The sequence below is a fragment of the Pezoporus wallicus genome, unplaced genomic scaffold, assembly GCF_028554395.1.
Source record: "Pezoporus wallicus isolate ANWC-B61680 ecotype Strahan unplaced genomic scaffold, APGP_CSIRO_Pwel_v1 contig_3820, whole genome shotgun sequence".
Lineage (NCBI taxonomy): Eukaryota > Metazoa > Chordata > Aves > Psittaciformes > Psittacidae > Pezoporus > Pezoporus wallicus.
The window spans coordinates 430,366-450,645 of NW_026643060.1; the positions used below are offsets into that span (position 1 = coordinate 430,366).

General features: G+C 39.2%; 1 protein-coding gene across 2 annotated transcripts in view; it reads right to left on the bottom strand.

The window, feature by feature from the left end:
• Nucleotides 1-765: 765 nt before the first annotated feature.
• The window catches only part of CDH5 (cadherin 5), a 31,564-nt gene continuing 12,049 nt past the window's right edge, over nt 766-20,280 (bottom strand). The window contains exons 1-12 of one of the 2 annotated variants that reach the window (XM_057396603.1): nt 20,057-20,180; nt 14,286-14,487; nt 10,885-11,173; nt 10,679-10,795; nt 9,743-9,907; nt 9,139-9,326; nt 7,165-7,418; nt 6,452-6,594; nt 5,685-5,809; nt 4,315-4,423; nt 3,787-4,032; nt 766-2,962 (exon numbers count right to left, since the gene is read on the bottom strand). In XM_057396603.1, coding sequence (XP_057252586.1) covers nt 2,469-2,962; nt 3,787-4,032; nt 4,315-4,423; nt 5,685-5,809; nt 6,452-6,594; nt 7,165-7,418; nt 9,139-9,326; nt 9,743-9,907; nt 10,679-10,795; nt 10,885-11,173; nt 14,286-14,474 — 2,319 coding nt within the window. In that variant the 5' untranslated portion in view covers nt 14,475-14,487; nt 20,057-20,180 and the 3' untranslated portion in view covers nt 766-2,468. Of the gene's footprint in view, nt 2,963-3,786; nt 4,033-4,314; nt 4,424-5,684; nt 5,810-6,451; nt 6,595-7,164; nt 7,419-9,138; nt 9,327-9,742; nt 9,908-10,678; nt 10,796-10,884; nt 11,174-14,285; nt 14,488-20,056; nt 20,181-20,280 lie in introns of those variants that run through there. The other variant, XM_057396602.1, reaches the window with a different exon arrangement.

The window sequence follows — 20,280 nt, forward strand, 5'->3', positions numbered from 1 at the left end:
AGCCTGATGCCTGGCATGCCAAACATCTGCTTAGAAACTGAATGCATTGTTCAGCACTGGCAGACATGAGTCCTCCAAAGTCAGAGGGTTGAACCTCACCAGCTGCTGAAACCAGGCTGCACTGTTGGGCTGTTCTCTTCCTTACCTTGGGAGCTTTACTGACAGCTTTTCGAAGAGTGTAGAAAACTACTTCTACAGCAAGTCCTTTGGTGACTCTATGTCTAGTCTGAGTTCACTTAGAGCATAGATACCAGTGGGTTCACTGGTAAAAAGCCTATTATAATATGATGTGAAACTCATTGATGCAGACAAAATCCAAACTTGAGACTGACTTTATGTAGTAAAAAAAAAAAAATAAAAAAAATACAGTACAGGAGTATAAAAAGAAACTATCCAGTGCAAACATCTTTATACTAAGGAAATTGATACAGTGTTTTAAAATAAGCTTTATAAAACAGGTTTAAAAATAGCAATTACAGGTAATACTATTTGGATGATGCATGCCAAAGTACTTAATGCACTAAATAATTTCACAACTAACTTTACCTTAGTTACTGATGAAAACCTTAATCTGTGTAAGTATTATTAGTTAGCATTCTTTATAATAAACTACCATGTGGAACCTCAGTAGCATACACTGTTGGCTGAATTAAGCAGAACAGAAGAGAATGAGCACATTAAAAATAAAACCAAGGCTGCAACCGCCAAATATACTCTTTTATAAGTCATTTCCAAAGCTGATATGACTGATGGACAGAATTTTAGTTAGTTTTCCTTTAATTCTTTTTTGGAAATATGAGTAATTGCATTATTGATGATAGTAGGCATTAGTGTCCAGTTGAGTACTGTATTGGACAGCTTTTTAGAGTCGTGAGGACAGCTGTGAGGCCATATTATCATGCGCTGTGATTTCCTGCCAAGAAAGCATCTTGGGGAAAGGGAGTGGAAATTAAAGATGACAAGAATAAGTGAAAAGCAAAATCATGAGGTTCCACTATACTTGTTTAGGGAAAAAAAAAAGATTAGTGTTATTTGGTTAGCTACCAGATTTAAATAATCAAATCAACTAAACTAATATATGTAGCTCCAGCACACATTCTTCAAAATTGAGAGTCTGTGTGATAGGGCTCTGCTGTTGTTGAAGGCAACAGGAATCTGCATTGCTGGAAGCCAGAGACAGGCCATTGTCCTAAGAGACCCGCTTTGTACAAACTGTGTTTGGCTGGGTAACTTCCTGCATGGGAAGTTTCACTCTATTCATTTGTGGTTCTTCATCAGGCGAGAAGCTAAACACACACTTACCAGGGACATAGTAGCTGCACCTCCAAAACCTTACATGTGTTTGTGGTTCTTTTATGCAGACAAATGTGTGTGTGTGTTTAGCATTCTGATTTGGAAGTCTACAATATATTCCTAGGTGGAAAATCCCCATTTTACAGTACCTGCTTAGAAAAAACCCCAAACAGTTTCACAGTAATGAGGCCCTTCATTTGTTTGTCCCTGAAAAAAATACAATTGCTTTAATAATGTTGAATAAAAGCCTATTCAACCTGTTCAGAGGTCTAGAGAGACCTATGTTTTAATCTAGAGAGATTTACAGTATGGGATTCTGAACATTCCCCTGTTCTCCACATTTCCTGCCCTGCAGGATATGTTTCATTGAGTAACACTGAGATCCTATTTACAGAAAGAAAAAACAATTTTGCTGCTAGTTAAAGCAAATTCTAGCATGCCAGCAAGGTGCCTGAAATCATCATCAGGCTGTTTAAAAATGACAGATGAAACCAGATTGTGCATCTAAAAACCCTGTCTAATTTAGTAACTCATGTATATAGTAGAAGACTGTAAAACCAAGAATAATTAAAATATTGAAAAGAAGGAAAATCATGCCTCTTTTTGAAAGTGATGGAATAATTTCTAATATTAAGTGATGGGTCCTATGTTCCTCCTCATCCTCTGCTGGGTAAGCATAAACAGGGAACATCAAGAAAGATGTTACAGGAGGGACAGGCAAACCAGCCGGCTGGAGGTGTAAGAGGGTGTTCAAAACATTCCTTCCCAATGCCAGTGGACCTCTCTGTCACAATGGATGGCAACCTTGAATGCTTGTTGATGAAAACAGTACAGGAGGAGAGGAACGAAGGAGAAACTGGGGATAAAACCACTTTTTAAGGGGTGTTCTACCTGGATAGGGAGAGGACCTGTGTCCTAGAAGACTCGAACAGATCCTCAAGCAGCAATTTTTTGGGAAAGAACTACCTGTTAGTAAGGATGGCAGTGCTGGGGGAAGTCAATATACATGATCTGTGTGTTTGTTTTTAACCCTACAGCTGTCAGGTTGTTTTTTTTCATGTCTTTTGAAATTCTAGTACAGCTTGGATGAACAGCTGTGAGTTCTTCTTTGGCCATTGGCAGTCTCTTGATGTCTGTGTATAGTGGGAGGGAGAAAATTCATGGCTAATTTGAACTTAATACACAAAATCTTCATTTGGTTCTGATCCATAGAGCTCAGCTAACATTTTAAACCTGGGTCCCCAGTCATTTAGAAAGTCGTAATCAATATCTGAGTCTGAGGAGCTGGATTCCAAAGAACTGAGAGATTCTGCAATGGACTCAGCTCCTTCGTAGCCATAAATGTGGAGTGTGTCATATGGCAGCAAATCCCTGTCATTGTCGGCTTCATCCTTCTTAACCTCAATCATCATTTCCATTTCTCCAGCACCAGAAGTTACATTTCCAGGAGGCTTTTGAACTTGTGCGTATGGAGAGGGAACTGCTTCTGCCTTTGCACTGTTCTTGCGGACAGAGTTGAGTACAGACACATCATAGCTGGTGGTATCCATTTCACCACCGCCTTCTTCATCATAAGTGACGAGCTGCTCATGAATCTCTGCCACATTCCTCCCAAGACCACTCAAATCCTTCTTGTGCCTCTTTCTCAGAAGAATTAGCAATGTGATTACTGCAAAGAAAACTTAGATGAGCACATGTAAATAAAGAAGTAAGGAAGTAAACCAAATTGCATTTAAGATATGTAATAAAGTCTGAAGTGTTGTTTGTTTTTTTTCCAGAGTGAATTTTTTAACATAGCTTAAAATACTGTTTAATTGTATTTTAAAATAGCTTAAAATACTGTTTAATTGTTGGCCTTCTATCATCTCAAAGCAATTCAGTCTGTACAGGAATTGTACAAGTCACTCTTGAGCTGGAACCACAAGTACAGATGCATAGTGTCACAAGTTCATTGAATCAGCTACTGCCTCAAACTGGTAATCTTTCAGTGCCACGTGTCAAATACTACTTATGTGGTAATTGCAGAGGAGGCCTCTTCTCAAGCAAGAAAAAATGTTGCTCCTTCTCTGACAGGTTCCAAATACAGCAAATAGGTACTGGTCAGCTGTTTTACTACCTGTGCTTACTGTACTGTTTAAAGGGTTTCCACACTAGCTTAGCCTTTGGAAACAGGAATCCTGTTGTTATTGCCCCAGCACAAATTTCCTGGTTTATAGCTGCATGTGAGCCTGGTGACAGTAAGCCAAGCATACTATGCATATGTGCAATAACCTTTACAGTGACTCAAGCTTTCCAATAGAATGAGCAGCTTTGGAACTGAAACTGTGCTAACAGTCCAAATAGCAAGAGCAAGTGGGATGAATCAAATAGTTACAGTATTTCTGCCTTCATGACCATTTTATAGCCAGGAAGCTTTTGTAGGTCTCAGTTAAGAAAGAACAAAACAATCCCCACATTTAAAGTCAGAGAACACTACAAAAGCCAGATACTTACCAATGATTGTGAAGATACAGATAAAAATTGCCACCAGTGCTTGTATACTAACTCCAACTTGTTTAGCTCTTTCCTCACAAAATGTGAAGTTCCCTTTTTCATTACACTTGCAGACACTGATGATGAGTGTATTTGTGCTGCTCATCTCAGGATCACCGTTGTCTGAGATGATGATAGGCAGGTAGTGGATTTTGGCAAGCTCACGATTGAACTGTCCGTATTTGACAGTGATATTAGCTGTGTTATCTGGAAGAAGTAAGGACATTAATTAAGTAAACTCCACCAGATTTTCCTTATAGATTATAAGTCAGTTGGTATATCTTCCCCTTAGACAGAGACAGCCTTTAGGGAACCCAGTAAAACCTGGGTGACAACAAGCAACAGGATTTTTTTTCCAGTAAATAAAGTCTTTAAAAATAGTTATTTAGCTCAGCTAGACCAGTCATAGGTCATTGCTAGAGCTTTTCTCCCCGTGTCCTAATGTCTCACTTTGACTAGCTGAGAAAAAACTTTGCAGGGATACGCTACCGTAGTTCTCAACCAAGGAGAAATTGCTATCTTCTGTGGCCAGGGAGTATTTGAAGAACCCTCTAGGTGGTATTTCATCCTTGTCAGTAGCTGAAATCCTGATGACTACCTACAAAGATGGAAGAGGTAATAATTTTCAGTATACATTGCTTCCAGTGATTTAAGTTAGGGCTGGACTGTGTATCCTGTATAACCCTTTAGTAAAGGGCGGGACAAAGGTATCTTGTGATGCTTCCCTTCAGATCTTTTCAAGGCAAGTAATTTCCTTGTAGGTCTTCAGAAGGAGCAGTCTCACCCCTTCTTTCACAGGTGGGAAACAAATTAAAGCGTAAAAAAGTCTTATGCTTTAAGACATATGGTGTGTTAGAGGAACCCCAACATGGCTGTCTTCTAGTGTTAAAGTATGACTCCTTCATAGAATGTCATAGAGGCTGTCACTCCTCAATGTCATGTTTGTTTTTTAAAAACTCTGGGGTAGATTAGTTGTATAAAATATAAAAAACATGTATGATTATGTTCCAAAGAGGTTTTAAAAAAGAGAAAGGCGAAATAATACCTCATGTGTTCTAACAGACTCCATCAGAAAGTCCAGCCTATGACAGAGTCTGTTAATTAAACAAACCTCACATAGAATAGAATTGTAGAATAGTTAGGATTGGAAAGGACCCTAAGATCATCCAGTTCCAACCCCCCACCATGGGCAGGGACACCTCACACTAAACCATGTCGCCCAAGGCTCTGCCCAACCTGGCCTTGAACACTGCCAGGGATGGAGCATTCACAACTTCTTTGGGCAACCCATTCCAGTGCCTTTCCACCCTCACAGTAAAGAACTTCTTCCTTATATCTAACCTAAACTTCCCCTGTGTAAGTTTGAACCCAAAATGTATGAGCTAAATATTTGTGTCTGAGGCCAAACATCTGAACCCACAAATACTAACAGTGTTCCTGCATGTACTAGCACTTTGATGAATACTACAATCTATTCAGCTATATTCCTTTTTGTATTTTGAAATGGTTTCATTCTCTGACTCACGTATGAGCATTTGTGTGATAAAACCGAATTGCTAATTTTTGCTCTGCAAGGCTTGCCTGTGCTTCATGGTTCAGCTGCTGATGTACATACATACTTAAGTGCCTGGAGGGAGCGGAATTGTGCAGCCCATGTGTATAAGCAGATAAAAATCAATATTCCAACAGTGTAAAATCCTGAAGAGAGATTTCTGACCACTGATTTTGGAAATCAGTGAAATGATCAGCTGCTTGGGTATGAAAACTGAGACTAACTTTTATTCATAAAAGACATATTTTGCTTGAGCTTGCAAATAGGTAATTGAGGTTTAAGGGAAAAACTCTCCATCCTCTCTCACCTTTCCTGGTGCAGCATTTTCACACACTCTGGGTTCCTCAGGATAAACAAGTTCTGGAGCATTATCGTTTTCATCAGTAACTATCACATGAACTTGGGCATGTGATTCTCTGTCAGAAAGACGGCCTGAAATGACAACAACAGTAGTACAGGTCTCTTGAGATGTCTGGAATCTCAGTGCTGTCTAGGTCTCCGTCCTCCTTTCCACTGTGTCTGCCTCTGTGCCTCATGCATGACAAATATGGATTGTTTCTAGCTCCATCATTCACTTAAACTTTTCGTTTGACAGATTAAGATGTTTTCCTAAAAAATCTCCTGTTAGACTAAGTCATCAAACATCTGTGAGGAAAAAAATCACAATTTCTCATGACTTCCTGTTTCTTCACACTATGTGGCCATGAGATCCAGCATTGTTCTTTGACACTGAGGCAATAGGCACAGAACAGGCTGTGTCTATATTATTAAATACCTTTCACCCTCCAGGAAAGGCTGACCTCCCCTAAGTGCAATGCATTCCTGGCCCAGGCCTGCCCTGCTTCCTGAACCTGAGGAAGCTATACAGGGATGCCTGTGCAGAGATGCTCTTCAGCATTTGTAGGTACTCATCTGATTTGGCAGATTATTGTACAAACCCTGCAAGTATCCCTTTCATTTGTATGTTAGTGGAAACAGGCTGTCAGGTTGTGGCTCTACTTTTTTGATAAGATGCAGTCCTGCTGTAAAGCTGTACACTGACTTCTGTCCAATAGGGAAGTGGATAGCACTTACCATCTTCAAGGATTTCTTGAGCTGCAACAGTGATGTTGTATGAGGAACTGAATTCTCTGTCCAGGGGCTTGGGAAGTTGAATAATTCCAGTATCAGATACCCTGATATAGTCTCCATTAGGACTAGCTCTTCGTCGAATAAATCTGTTTTTTTGTGTAAAAAGAGATAATGTCAATGTAAGAGTGATACTACTGTGTTTCTCGTAAGTTCTTCATCATGGAAGGTCAGAGAGTTCTTGTATGACAAATTATGTTAATATTTTGACCAGGTGGTCTGAGAATATTTCCCTAGAATTACACAAGCTGTGAGATGAAACATATCTGTTGGAAAAGTTTCCTGATTATTGTCTTTTGCTGTTTCAGAAGTCTGTTTTCTTTTCAAAGCACGTGCTTGGGAGAGTTACAAGACAAAATGCAACAATAATCTATAACCATGTAAAGATATCCAAGACTATGCATTTTACCTCTTTTTTTTTTTTTTTTTTTGTGCAAATGTTTTATCAGTAGGCTTGTGTGATAATTACATAGGCAAATATAATTTATGTTTGTATTTGTTGGTTACCACGTATATCCATGGGTACAGTGCTGGAAAAATCAAATTGGCATGCAGGCTCTGAAAAATAGGTCCAACATCTCAGTTCTGTGACAAATTCTTGGAATCATGAATTAATCATGAATTAATTCTCCACTTTAGAATCGGTAAAGCCGTGTTACCTGATTTTCCGTTTAGCTGCGTCAGGGTCGTGTGCCCACACTGAACCAAGTGTTCTTACTTCTGCGTCATTTTCCCTCACTTTAAATTCATATGGTAGTTTAGTGAAGACAGGAGGCTCATCAACGTCAGTGACTTCAATGGTGACTGTTGAAATGCTCCTAGAGCCACCAGCTTTAAAATAGCGAAGGTCAACTGTGGGATCAGTTGCTTCAATGTCAAACCTGTATTCTGCTACTTTTTCAAAGTCCAAGGGCTAGAAAAAAAGACCAACACAGATATTTTGCCTTTGAAAATGTCAAAATAAACTTTACATTAGCAAATTCAAGCTGTGTGCCCTAATTTATGTTTAGGAGTATTACCAAGCTGCATCTTAGCTAGTCTCTTGGGAATGCTGAAGCATTCCCAGAATGAACTTCTTTTTCATAGAGCAGCTTGAGCAGCTTCTTATTTTGAAGAGATTCATCCAGTATTCTAAGTTCAACAAGTATTTAATGGTTTAAATAATTTTCTTTTTATAATTCTGTAGCTAACAAAACTTTAGCTTCTTTTTCTCAAAGACCGGGGACCAGACTTCTCTTCTTGGCTTCCATTCAAGGCAGAATTCATAGCTGCTGTGACTGATAGCTGGGACATTTAGTGATAAATGACATCCACTTCCCTGGTTTTCCCGCTGACTAAGATTAGGAAGGGGATTGCACAATGGAAGGAAGGCCAGGAGCTAAGGCAGTGAGAAATGCCCAAGCCATCACCCATTTTGACGTTTGGGTCCCTTGCACTATCGCCTGAGATTACAAAAGCATCGTGAAATGCACAGGAATTAATTGTGGTGACTTGTTTTTCTCTTCAAGTAGACGTTGCCAATGGAAGTCTGCTCCAACTGTTTATCTAACAGTTGAAGTCTTATCTCACATGGCTGCATATTTAAAATGTGCATGGCCAAAAGCATGTTACAAAACAGTGGGGTGAACTTTGCTCACTGCATGTTGCAAGATGAGCCAATTCCAAATCACCCAGTGTGTCTATGTGTGGGGTCTCCTATCCCTCCTCTTTTAGGTGGATGTTCCCAGCAATGCATTCCTCAGGCCTTGAGCAGACCAAGAAAAGGGCTGCATTTGGGGAACAAGAGCTGTTTACACCCAGTGTGACCACAGCTGAAGAAATTTCACTACTGGTCTTGGAATACTTGGTACTTTTCTCCTTAAAGTTTTCTCCTCTTAATGACATTTCTACATTTCTAGTCTTAACAGTCAGGGACATTTGGAAGTGCAAACCACATCTGAGGATTACACCCTCCTCCCCCTCCCCTTTTTTTTTTTTTCTTTTTTAATGTAAGTCACTGGAAACAATGAACTGTCTCTTGCCAATGCTCTGCATAATGCAGGAATGTCCATCCCTTGGTACAAATCAAGCAGGTCTGAGAACTACAAAACAAAGAACAAACCATAGTAAAGGCTTTGGAGAGTCTGGGCCCCCTTAAAAAGTTATAAGGAATTAGTGGGGAAGCTCTGAAAACACCCTGAGGAAAGTAAGGGACCTGTGGCTCAGGCTGGAGCAAGTGCCAAACTGTAAAGAGCGCATTTAGAAGTGGTCAGGTTGAGTTGTTCACATTTTCTACTTTGGCTTCACTTGGGCTGCAGAAGTGAAAGATTCTTTGACTTGGTCAGTTGGTTCAACTCTTAAAGTCACTGACTTGGATATGAAGAGTCAGTTAGATAGATCAGGATATCTGAAGTTTGGGAGGAGCCTGAAGTGCATAAGCTGAATTTCTGATATAGTCCCCAGTGCGCTCTGCAGTATATCTAGTTTTTCCAGTAACTGTCAGTGGAAACCACCAGGTCTCCTTCTCCACAGAATAAATGTATTTCATGCTGACTTCCACACATTTCCATATTTTCCTGCTAATAGTCCCAAACTGCATCAAATTCTTATTACATGGAAAACCAAAATAATAATCCTTGTTACAGGAGAAGTACCTTCTTTGGCCTAATGATTCCTTCGTTTGTGAATGGATTTGCTACAATTTCAAAGGTGTCCCTATAGTCTCCTCTGACAAAACTGTATTTTGTATTTCTGTGTTGTGGTTCATCAACATCTTCTACTTTGACTCTGCCAACTTCTCCTCCTATTGAAATGTTCTCAGGAACTTTAAAGTGAAATGATGCTGTTAAAAAAAGCACAACAAAAAAGACATAAAGTGTGTACATAGAAGTTAGAACTTAGTTAAAAATAGTTCTTAGTTTATAAATGTGCATAAAAATGTTTCATTGGAAAATCAGTATTCTGCATCTCTGGAGATAGCACTGATACATTTTTTTTAGAAAGTATAATTAATTCTCAAAGTTGTCAAAACTGTCACCTTGTACAAGGTGATAAAGTTAATACTCTTTTTTATTTCCTCCTCTAGGTGTGCGTCACCCAGGAAATGTATAGCTAGGTCTGAAATACAGACCTTCTGAACATGTAAGATTCTTTTGTCCACTCTTAAGAAAAGTGGAATTGTGATGAATTAAACATAAATTTGTTATAGTTGTGTCAACCCTTGGTTTCCAAATGATGCTGCACTTGGGTTATACTTACGGTGTTTGAATACGGGGAAGTTGTCATTAATGTCAGTTAAAGTGATAATGACTGTGGCTGTGCTGGAATCCCCAGAAGACCCTGGACCATCTTTTGCTTTCACAATAATTTCGTATGTTGATTGATTCTCTCTGTCTAAGTCAGCCCTTGTTGTAGAAATAACACCTTTGAAAAAATAACATTGAATACGATTAGATTTTGCAGCATGTCTAACATGTCTTAATACTGACGGCAAATTTTTGCCTTATGCCACATGTTCAGCTCTAAGTAGCATTTTACAGCAGTAATTTTCCAAGGCTAGAAATGGTAAAAGTCTTCCCACATGATGGAATATTTGGGGAATTTTGTACAATACCTTCCTTTAAACTGATCTTTGCTGCTTAGAAACAGTCTAACAATGTCTAAACTTGGTCACTACAGCATCTAGAGAGATCATCTGTGCACCACTTTGTCCAAGTTACTTGCTTCACAGGACTAGTATGGTTACAAGTGATATTCGCAATTTTTTTAAAAGTGGATGAAATTTACAAGAGAGTTTAAGAAGGCAAAGGACTGAGTCACTAATCACTGAATGCTGTCTCAGAATTTGTGCATTCCTTTTTACTGTTTGGTCAAAAATATGGTATCTATGCTAAACTGTGAAAACAGGAACTTCAATTAGCTCCTACTCAGTCTCTTCATCAGTTAGAAAAAATGACATTGTATCTTCTCATTTAGGCTGAAAAAAGCACCTGAAATTCTGACTCTATTAGTTCATTTCCAGAGGCAGGCAGTGGTATTGTATGAGTGTGAATGAATTCTTTTTCTAAATTATGGTTAAAATTATATGTTTGAGTTATTAACCCCCTTGTCCAGAACGAAAAAGGCTTAAAGCTGCATTTTATTCTAAGTGTAAGGTAAGGACAAAGTGTGAGGACATTTGCATATCTGACCTACCAGAGTCATCAACTGTGAAGTATTCCTCTCCTTTAATGACTTGGTAGGTAACTGTGGCATGACCTGTAACTGTTGGGTCATCGGCATCTACAGCTGTCACTTTAGTGACCGAGGTTCCTAGAAAAGGGTTTTTAAAGAGCATATTTAGTATAAATTCTGCTTTTTAACCAGTGACATGAATGGAAATGAGTGATGGGAGAACATACCTACTGGTGACATTTCTGGGACGGATCCATTGAATACTTTTTGTACAAATACAGGGACGTTGTCATTAATGTCATAAACCTTGATTATGAATTTGGATGGAGTTTCCAGCGACTGGTTGGTTCTTCTGTCAATAATGAGAGCTGTCAGCTCATACTCTGCTTTCTTTTCTCTGTCTAGCCTCTCAAATGCATATACATCACCACTGGTTTCTTCCACTTTAAAAATGGTGTTGGCATATTCACCTTCAATAATATACTTAGCGTTGTTGTGCCTTACACTTGATGTGATCTAGAAGGAAAGCATAATTCAAAGAGGTAGAAGTGGGCTTTGTCATCCAGATGCAATACAGTTTCTACCAGAAGATACACATGATCAGGACTTCTTCAGACTCAATTTGGAAATAGAATAGCCATTGAGGCTGATGTCAGCTGGAGTATTACTAAACAAACAGCACAACAGCAGCTATAGCCGTACAATCATAGAATCATAGAATGCTTTAGGTTGGAAAGGACCTTAAGATCATCTAGTTCCAGCCCCCTGCCACTGGCTGGGACACCTCCCTCTAGACCAGGTTGCTCAAGGGCCTGTTCAACCTGGCCTTGAACACTGCCAGGGATGGGGCAGCCACAACTTCCTCGGGCAGCCTATAGGATTGTAAGATGAAGCTTGCATCCAGACTGAAACTTTCTTGCTTATATATCAGGAAGCATTTATTTTTTCAGATCGTATTGCATATTTCCTAAAGATAGAAATTGTTCATGCAGTTAACACATACAAGTCATTAATCTCATTGTGTCTGAAATAATGTATGCCACCACGTTCAACTTGAGCTACTCTTTTTGCAAGTAACCTTCTGAATTTAAAAGAGATTTCTCTTAGATTTCGCAGAATTACAGAATCTAATCTATATTCAGAGGTATTGATATTATTCAGCATTATCTCTGTCACTTAGCATTTAGCTGAACTCCTGCCATAGCTGACAGCTTTCTTGTGTTTAGTCACATGCAATTTTTTTCTAGTCAGTCTTTTAGGCTCATGCTGTGGCAGTAGGATTAAATTTCCACCTGAAGGATTTTAAAATTTAAGAATATATGTAATGAAAAAGGGATGGGGTAAAAGGAACAAACAATCAATTAAAAAATGTAATTTAATCCAATGGTTTTGCATATTTTTTAATCTACAGGTTATCCGATGATTCTTGCTTTTCTATGTACTTTCACCCAGCTAAGGACACTGATGGAAGGTTTAAACCACAATTTTCTATGCAGTACATTAACATTCTTATTTTAGCAAGCTATTCATCAATAATTGCTGGGTTTGACCAAGAATTTCTAGTCTTTTGTTACTGATGTTCTCATCATTTGCAGCTGCTTCGTATTCAGGATTTCATTTATCCTGCAGTTGTCATTTACTCTTGAACATTCTTTCATTTCTGTTTTCTATTTTGAAGTGCGTCATTAAAATTTTCTTCCCTTGTTTCACATACTTACTCATGTTTGTGGCTGCTGGGGCTGCTGAAGAACAATTTAAGCTCAAGAAGAAAACCTCACCCTTGTCTCAAAGATGGTGTAGAATCATAGAATAGTTAGGGTTGGAAAGGACCTTAAGATCATGAAGTTCCATCCCCCCTGCCATGGGCAAGGACACCTCACACTAAGACCATGTCTCCCAAGGCTCTGTCCAACCTGGCCTTGAATTCTGCCAGGGATGGACCATTCACAACTTCCCTGGGCAACCCATTCCAGTGCCTCACCACCCTCACAGTAAAGAACTTCTTCCTTATACCCAGTCTAAACTTCCCCTCTTTAAGTTTTAACCCGTTACCCCCTGTCCTATCACTACAGTCCCTAGTGAAGAGTCCCTCTCCAGCATCCCTATAGGCCCCCTTCAGATACTGGAAGGCTGCTATGAGGTCTCCACACAGCCTTCTCTTCTCCAGGCTGAACAGCCCCAACTTCCTCAGCCTGTCTTCATACGGGAGGTGCTCCAGCCCCCTGATCGTCCTTGTGGCCCTCCTCTGGACTTGTTCCAAGAGTTCTATGTCCTTTTTATGCTGAGGACACCAGAACTGCACACAATGCTCCAAGTGAGGTCTCATGAGAGCAGAGTAGAGGGGCAGGATCCCCTCCTTCGACCTGCTGGTCACGCTCCTTTTGATGCAGCCCAGGATACGGTTGGTTTCCAGGCTGTGAGCGCACACTGCCTGCTTTGTCAATTTTTATTTATTTATTCAGTGTAACATGTTTAGACTTCCAAGGCTGCCTTTTCTAAAGCTAAGGATGAACATACAAAGGAAAGCATCTAATGTCATAAAAGACAGAATCAAAATTTATCAGCATATTTCTGCTGCTGTCACTCAGTTCTGCCATGCTGCTGCTGTGGACTTTTTTAAAGGATTTATCAAGTGTTCAATCCTGCAAATGCAATGCTCTGAACACAGCCATTGCAGAAATAATCAGAAGCATTTCACTGTTGAAAGACCACACAGCACAGTAAAAAATAAATTACTCTTATTTAGGACAGCTCCAGGAATAGAAGTGTTCTCAATCTGCTACTGAATTGGTCTGAAATGAAACAGAGATACCCTGTGTTAGCTCAGAGTACCCTATGGCCTCTCTCCTCTCTCTGTCGTACTGTCTGCCAGTGAGCAGTGCTGATCCAGAAAGGTCTGTTTCGTTTTGCTGAGACAGCCTTGACAGATGCTGATTGTTATACATGGGAGGAAAACCTACAACTGCATTTATCTGAAAAGTGTCAAAGTAGTTCCCAGTTTGAAAGAGTAAATTTGAGGAATTTTATCTGGGCGATATGCTGTTAATCATAGGATTTTATGAGTGCTTCCCTGAAGGAAATGTGTTTGCAGGCAGTGCTTGTTATTATTCTTAAAAATTACTTTATTTCACTTTGTGCAACAAAGTTTTTGATTGTGCAGCAGCAATCTCAAACATGACACTATTGTTTTGTGTCTAAGCTGGGAGACATAAACTGTATGGGTTTCAATATGTATGATTTTATTAGCTGATCTCCTGGGTTTTTGAAAGAATCTTGAGCTGCCAGAAAAATACTGACATACATCAGCTGCCAGACTTCCTTCCTAAGGGTGCACCTGTGTGCAGTGCAGTTGTTTCTGCAGTGTGGATGCTCCATACTTCCCACTCTCCAAAATTTATTTGTTTTCTTCAAAAGAATTAGATTGCCTTTGCCATTATTCTTGATTTACTCTGTATCCACATTCTTAAGTTTAACATGTGAATATGTTGCTATTAAGTCCCATTTTTATTTCCTTTTTGTGTTTTTCCCCTCTTCTATTCCGCCTAGACTGCAAACAGGTAATACTTTTCTGGATATTCATTTGCTGTCTGCATTTCTAATTCTTCATTACTAGCAGACTGCTATTTACCTTGCCAACATGGTGTGGTAGTGGTGTATCAATCTCTTCTTTGATATGCATTTGGTTCCATATCCAGTCTCTCTTCAGTCGTTTATGACTGGCGCTGTTTGAAGAAAAGTTTTGGGTTGTTTTCTGACTTTCTTCATCAGCAAATGCTGGAACCACGAACAATGAGAAAAGTAGAATAATGTGGTTCATCTTCTTCTGTAGCCTAGAAAGGTATATAAAATAAGAAAACTATATAAGTAACAAGAGAATGAGATCAATTAGAGCACATGTATAAGTTCAAATGGACTTTTCTTCTTGAAATGTTTGATGACTTTCTGTATTTATTTTCATCTGCCTTAACATTAAAATTTGAAATATCAGGCTTCTTCCTTCCATTTTAATTAGACAACAACTGTAAAACCCAACAAAGATATTTTAATGAGATAAAAAATGTGAAAGTTTTGAAAGCCAGCATCCACCTGAGCTACCATTGTTCATCTGAAAAGGAGATTCAGAAGTGAAGATCAACTGCTGCATTGCAGAAAGAAGAGCCTGGCTGCAGAGCACAGCTCAGGGAAAGAGCAGGCCTGGGAAGCAATGCTGAGGGAAGCTGACCCAGGTCAAGCTTTTGTTAACCCAACTTGAAATTTAATGTTCCAGCTTGACAAACCCAAATACAATGTTTTGACTTTTTCTGATACAAAATGCTATAGTCAAAATGCTATAGTCAATATCTTATAGCATGCTATAGTCGTGTTCTATAAGGTATTGATATATAAGCTATATGTTCTATAGCTATAGAGCATATATAGAATATAGAACATGCTATAGTCAATATCTTCATATGGAAAATATTGATTTAGAATAAAATCTGTTTTTTTTTAGGTGGAAAAAATGATTCATGTGACATTTTCTATCAATTCCAAATGCGATGTACGAAATTATCTTTCTCAAGGAGTTCATGTATTGATTCAATTTCTTGTCTTTTGAAACATTTGAAGACACATATGAAGTTTCTTTATCACCTGTTCTCAGGTTTTACCATCTACAAAATGATAATTTGTGAAAAGATTCTAAGGTAAAACCATATTTTTGCATCATCTGCTAATATTAGCAAACTTGAGGCCTGACTTTCATATCAGATTGAGAAGTTATTTTAACACAGCAATGCTGGTTCATTTTTTTTACTAAATTTCCCCCTCCCAGTATAAAGGACTGTAAGGGAACTTCAACACTCAATCAGACTTTAACTTACACATAAATGATTTTCTGTTAGCTTTTAGGAGCTGTCAGCATGCACATCAAAAATAAAACTGTTAATTTTGGTGGGGATGTTGACATCACACAGGTTGATAGATGCAAGATTAAATTAATATTTTCACCAGGAAGGTGCTGAGATTTCCAAAATTACTCTTTGGTAACCAGGCGATGAACTTTATCTTGTGGTGCAGCTTCATTGTCAGTAAAATGATCTTATCCACCATGAAATTATGCTTTCCTGTTTTTTGTTTCTCTTCTACATTTTTGTATGTAAACTGAGGAACATTCCTTATTCTTTGTGTAGGAAGTGACCAAATGAGGTGGCTTTGAAGTTGCTTTTTAATAGCTGAGTTGTGTTTTATCCGGTGTTATGGATTCATACGAAACATTTTGGATTTATCTAGCTTTTTGTGTTCTATGCACTTACTTTGGCTCTGTATATTTTTTGAAAAATGGGTAAAATCTAATTGTTTTGCTATATTTTATTTGTATACACGAACACTTTACACCTGGACACTGGAACGTATTGATGTGATTCTGTTGTGAAGGCATGAGTCTGTCTTTTAGTCTTAAATTACAAAACATGATAACCAAAGGAAACCAGCTAGTTAATGACAGCTAGTACAAGCTGTGGTTTTGGAAAAAAACAGACTGTAGTGTTTACAAAGTAATTTTCTCTAGTCGCTCTGATACCGTGGAGATGTCCTGTACTGCTGCAGTGAAGAGATTAATTGGGAAAACTTGAGAACAAGACTGCCCACTTCAGTTTCATTTCACGTTTACAAACATCCTCGCAGGAAGCATTTTCAACTTCAATAGTCAAGTCTTCTTTAAAGCATAGTGGTCTCAGTAGAAATCTGCTTTAGAAAGAGAAATTTTTGTCTTCCTAGTAATATTTTCCTGGTATTTGCCTCTCTGTTGACTAATGCTCTATTCAGAGCCTGACATGCCCTGCCTGTCAAATGCCTTAAGGTACTTCTCTCCCTGTAGCTGAGAGTGATTACTAGTAAGTGCAACTTCGTGACCTTCAGTGTCCTCATGCATTGCTTATAGGAACACAGAACGTTGCTTATAGGGAATGGAAGTCTCAAATTCATAGCAAGTATACAGTTATCTGTATAGAACCTCTGGGACTGTGGTAGCATCTTGATTATTCCTGAGGATTCATGCAGCAAGTGCAAACTCTGCCTTGAAGTAGGTGGCCTGTACATGTTTCACAGTTCAGGCAGTGTTTGAAAGCCTGGCCACTAATGCAGAAAGTCTTTCTAAATATATAGAATCCCAGACTGGTTTGGGTTGAAAGGGACCTTAAAGCTCATCCAGTTCCAGCCCCTGTCATGGACAGGGACACCTTTCCACTAGAGCAGCTTGCTCCAAGCCCCGTCTAACCTGGCCTTGAACACTGCCAGGGATGGGGCAGCCACAGCTTCTCTGGGCACCCTGTGCCAGCGCCTCAGCACCCTCACAGGGAAGAACTTCTGCCTAAGAGCTCATCTCAGTCTGTGCACATTTCATTTGAAGCTTAAGCTACCCTGTCCACTCAGTAGTTCCACACTTGTGTTCTTAGATTTTTAAGGTGGCTTCACTTCCATTAACTCCTCATTGATGGATTCCTTGGTAAAACTTTTCTAACCTCCAATGGTTCCTCTGTGACCAATTTGGTGCAGTTTGGTCTGCCTTCTGGTATGCAGTGTAGGTCAAACACAGACTGAGATAGAAGAGCCTTGTGCAAAAAATGACTTCTGCTTCTCTTTGACATCTTTCAAAATTTCTCATTTTGGTACAAGTAACACGGCACCCTGGAGCACTGCGTGCTGTCTTTTCTAGGGACATGTGACACGCGTTGCTCCATAGAACAGCCTGACTCTGAGAAGACTTTCTCTATGGCACCATGCAAGTTTTCCATTTGCCAGCTGGAAGTCCACTGCTGTTGAATCTGTAGCTGAATTCATCACAATATTTAGGAATAGCCCTTCTTTGGCAGCACATGCTAGCACTTTGGAAGCAGGACCCTGCTGAGCAGTAACTGGGTAAGGGCACTGTCCTGTTGTGAAGGCCATGTTCCATGGATGTTAGTTTTTCTTTCCAGGAGATCACATTGAAATGCCAGAGGTAGCAGCAGAAGAGAGATATTCCTAATCCTGAGCAGGACAGTGCATTTCCATGGAGTCAGAAGCGAAAGAGTTTCTGAGGCAGGACAGGTAGATGACATGCAGGGACTGGCTTTTTGTTTCTTCTTGTGTCTGCTGTGGCAGCCAGGACCGAGAAAAGGACATAAGAAACACCCTTTCAAGCACTGACTCCCCCGGCCACCCTTCCGGAGAAGGGCACAGCACAGCATGTGCTGTGACCCATGTGTCCCATATGTGGCTATCCCTGGCATACTGCCATGAGGTCCCATTGTTGGTCTACCTCAGCGTACAACCTCCAGTTATCCCTCTGATTAGACCAATCCTTCAAGCTTCTTTCATTCTGAGCAGGGAATGGTTTATTTTGGTAGTGAAGCTTCTGGCTTTGCTCTTAGATTTTCTTTCAGCAAATGACGGGTTTTTCCACCACCATTATTCATTTAATGCATTCAATTATTTTAGCAAATAACTCTTGGTTTGGAGGGTACTACAGACTGTTAATTGAGAAATTCTGGTATTCAAACTGATTTATGGGGACACATGACTCATTTGGTGTAGTTTATTCTTTCAGATTGGAAGTAATTATTAAAAAAATGTCAGGTGGAGGTACAGACAATGGTGTACTAATTAGAGGTTTGCATTTTACAAGTGGTTTTGGTAAGTAATCAACCATAAGAATGATGAGCAGCTAATAATATAATGAAAACTCTTACAATGAAATATTCGCATGAACATTTGTGGGTTTTCTTTTTTTTCTGTTTTTTGCCTCATCTGAGTTACTCTAAAATTTATCTTAATGCTTAGCTGTGGTTAATTTAGTTGGCAAATAAATTTGTTCTATGCTTGCTTGTTAAATAGCAGTTAAACCAGGCTTCTGTATGGAGATTTTGGTGAATGAGGAGACAGTTGTAGCTGAAACGTTTTTTTTTCTGGTTGGTGGGACTAAAATATTATGCTAATCTTTCAATATTTTTCAGCATCTAAAAACCAAAAATAGTGCTAGAAATGGTGAAAGGGAACATCCTAAGAGAGAAATTGGCTTGAAGTGGCTATCGTACCAGAACAGAAATAAATTCTAAACGGTTTGTGTCCATATTGTTTAAATAATTTGCAACCTCTTTGTTAGAGAAGTTGGAAATGAAATTATTATTGATGATTGAACTGGGAACTTAATGATTATTTTTGCTTACAGTATCTTGGTTGGAATCTGAGCAAAGTAAATGAAAATGAAAAATCCCTTGCAAAACCAAGAGTTCCATCAAAGCAGAAAATACTAACAAAATTACTAATAAATCAATACTATAAGGCATAATCTATTCCACAGAACTGGAAATTGTGGTGTTTCTGCTTTTTAATGAAACCTCAGCTGCCATGCCTGCAGCCATGTAAATGTAAGGGGTACTAAATATCTGAAATACTGCACTCAATCAAGTGGAAGAAGTATGGAGCTGGAAGGAAGGTTTTTTTCCTCAGCTTAAAGTCCTCTTGGTGTGCATGACCCTGCAGGGTGCCTGGGTGGGTGCATTGCCCATGGCGACGCAGTAGCTGGGCTAAGACAGAAAGAAAACTAAGAAGCATTCTTCACAAAAGGCTTTGCAGAAAAGTTAACTGTGGATAGCTTTAGTTGAGTTTAATTAGTGTTTTCTGAATTTCTCACCTCCTATCTGCTGCACTCTGTCGAGTATTCCTACATAGCTCTGTGCAAACAATCCTGTTGCATTTACAGTGGATAAAACCCTACAACACAGATTAGACAACACTTCAGTGTATTTTTTTCAGCTGGAAAACATTTTCTTTGATGTATCATCTAAACATCTCCAGAATTACTATGCTGAGTTAAGCCATGCTAAAGAGAGTAGAATCTGACCCAGTGTCAGCTAACAAAACAACCCTGAAGAGCCATGCTATACAGAATCCATTTTAACATTAATTTCTCATCTATATTATGTTTAAGACCAAAGGTAAATGTGTGAATGCAATGAGAATTAAGAAAGATAACATACCATACACAGGAGGGAGATAAAGTACTTTTTTCCTTGCAATGCATGTAGTAAGCAGGCAAAACATTATTAAAAGAAAACAGTCTTAGCAATACTTAAGACTTCCTTTCAGGGACTGTAGCAGGCTGTGCAAACATCAACTGATAAAGCCTCCTGATTTCTCTGTGAGAAGTGCTGCAGCTAGATAAAAAGAAATATACACTTCAGAAGCTACATTTGAAGTGCAGAGGACATAAATGTGTTTTCCCATCTCCTGACAATGGACCAAGGTCAGGAGTAAGAACAGTCTTGGGTTTTGTTCTCCCAGTTCCCTCATCTCGTAATTAGAAAACGTTGCTCTAACTAGCTCCTAAACACCCAGAGAGCCACACCAGCCAAGTAATCATGTCTGTATAATTGTTACCTTCACTCCAGTTTCTGTTTGGCCTCTAAGCTGCAAACCTGTGATCCTCCTTCACTCCCTTGAGCTTGCAGTGTGAGAAGAGTTGAGGGCACAAGTGAGTGCAGTGAGAAAAGGAAGTCGGCTAGGTCTTCAAACTTTAGTAACATTACTTAAAAAACTAAGTAAATTGTGCAACATTTGACCTGGAGCAATTGTTTTTGTTGCATTTTCAGATGTGATTTTTT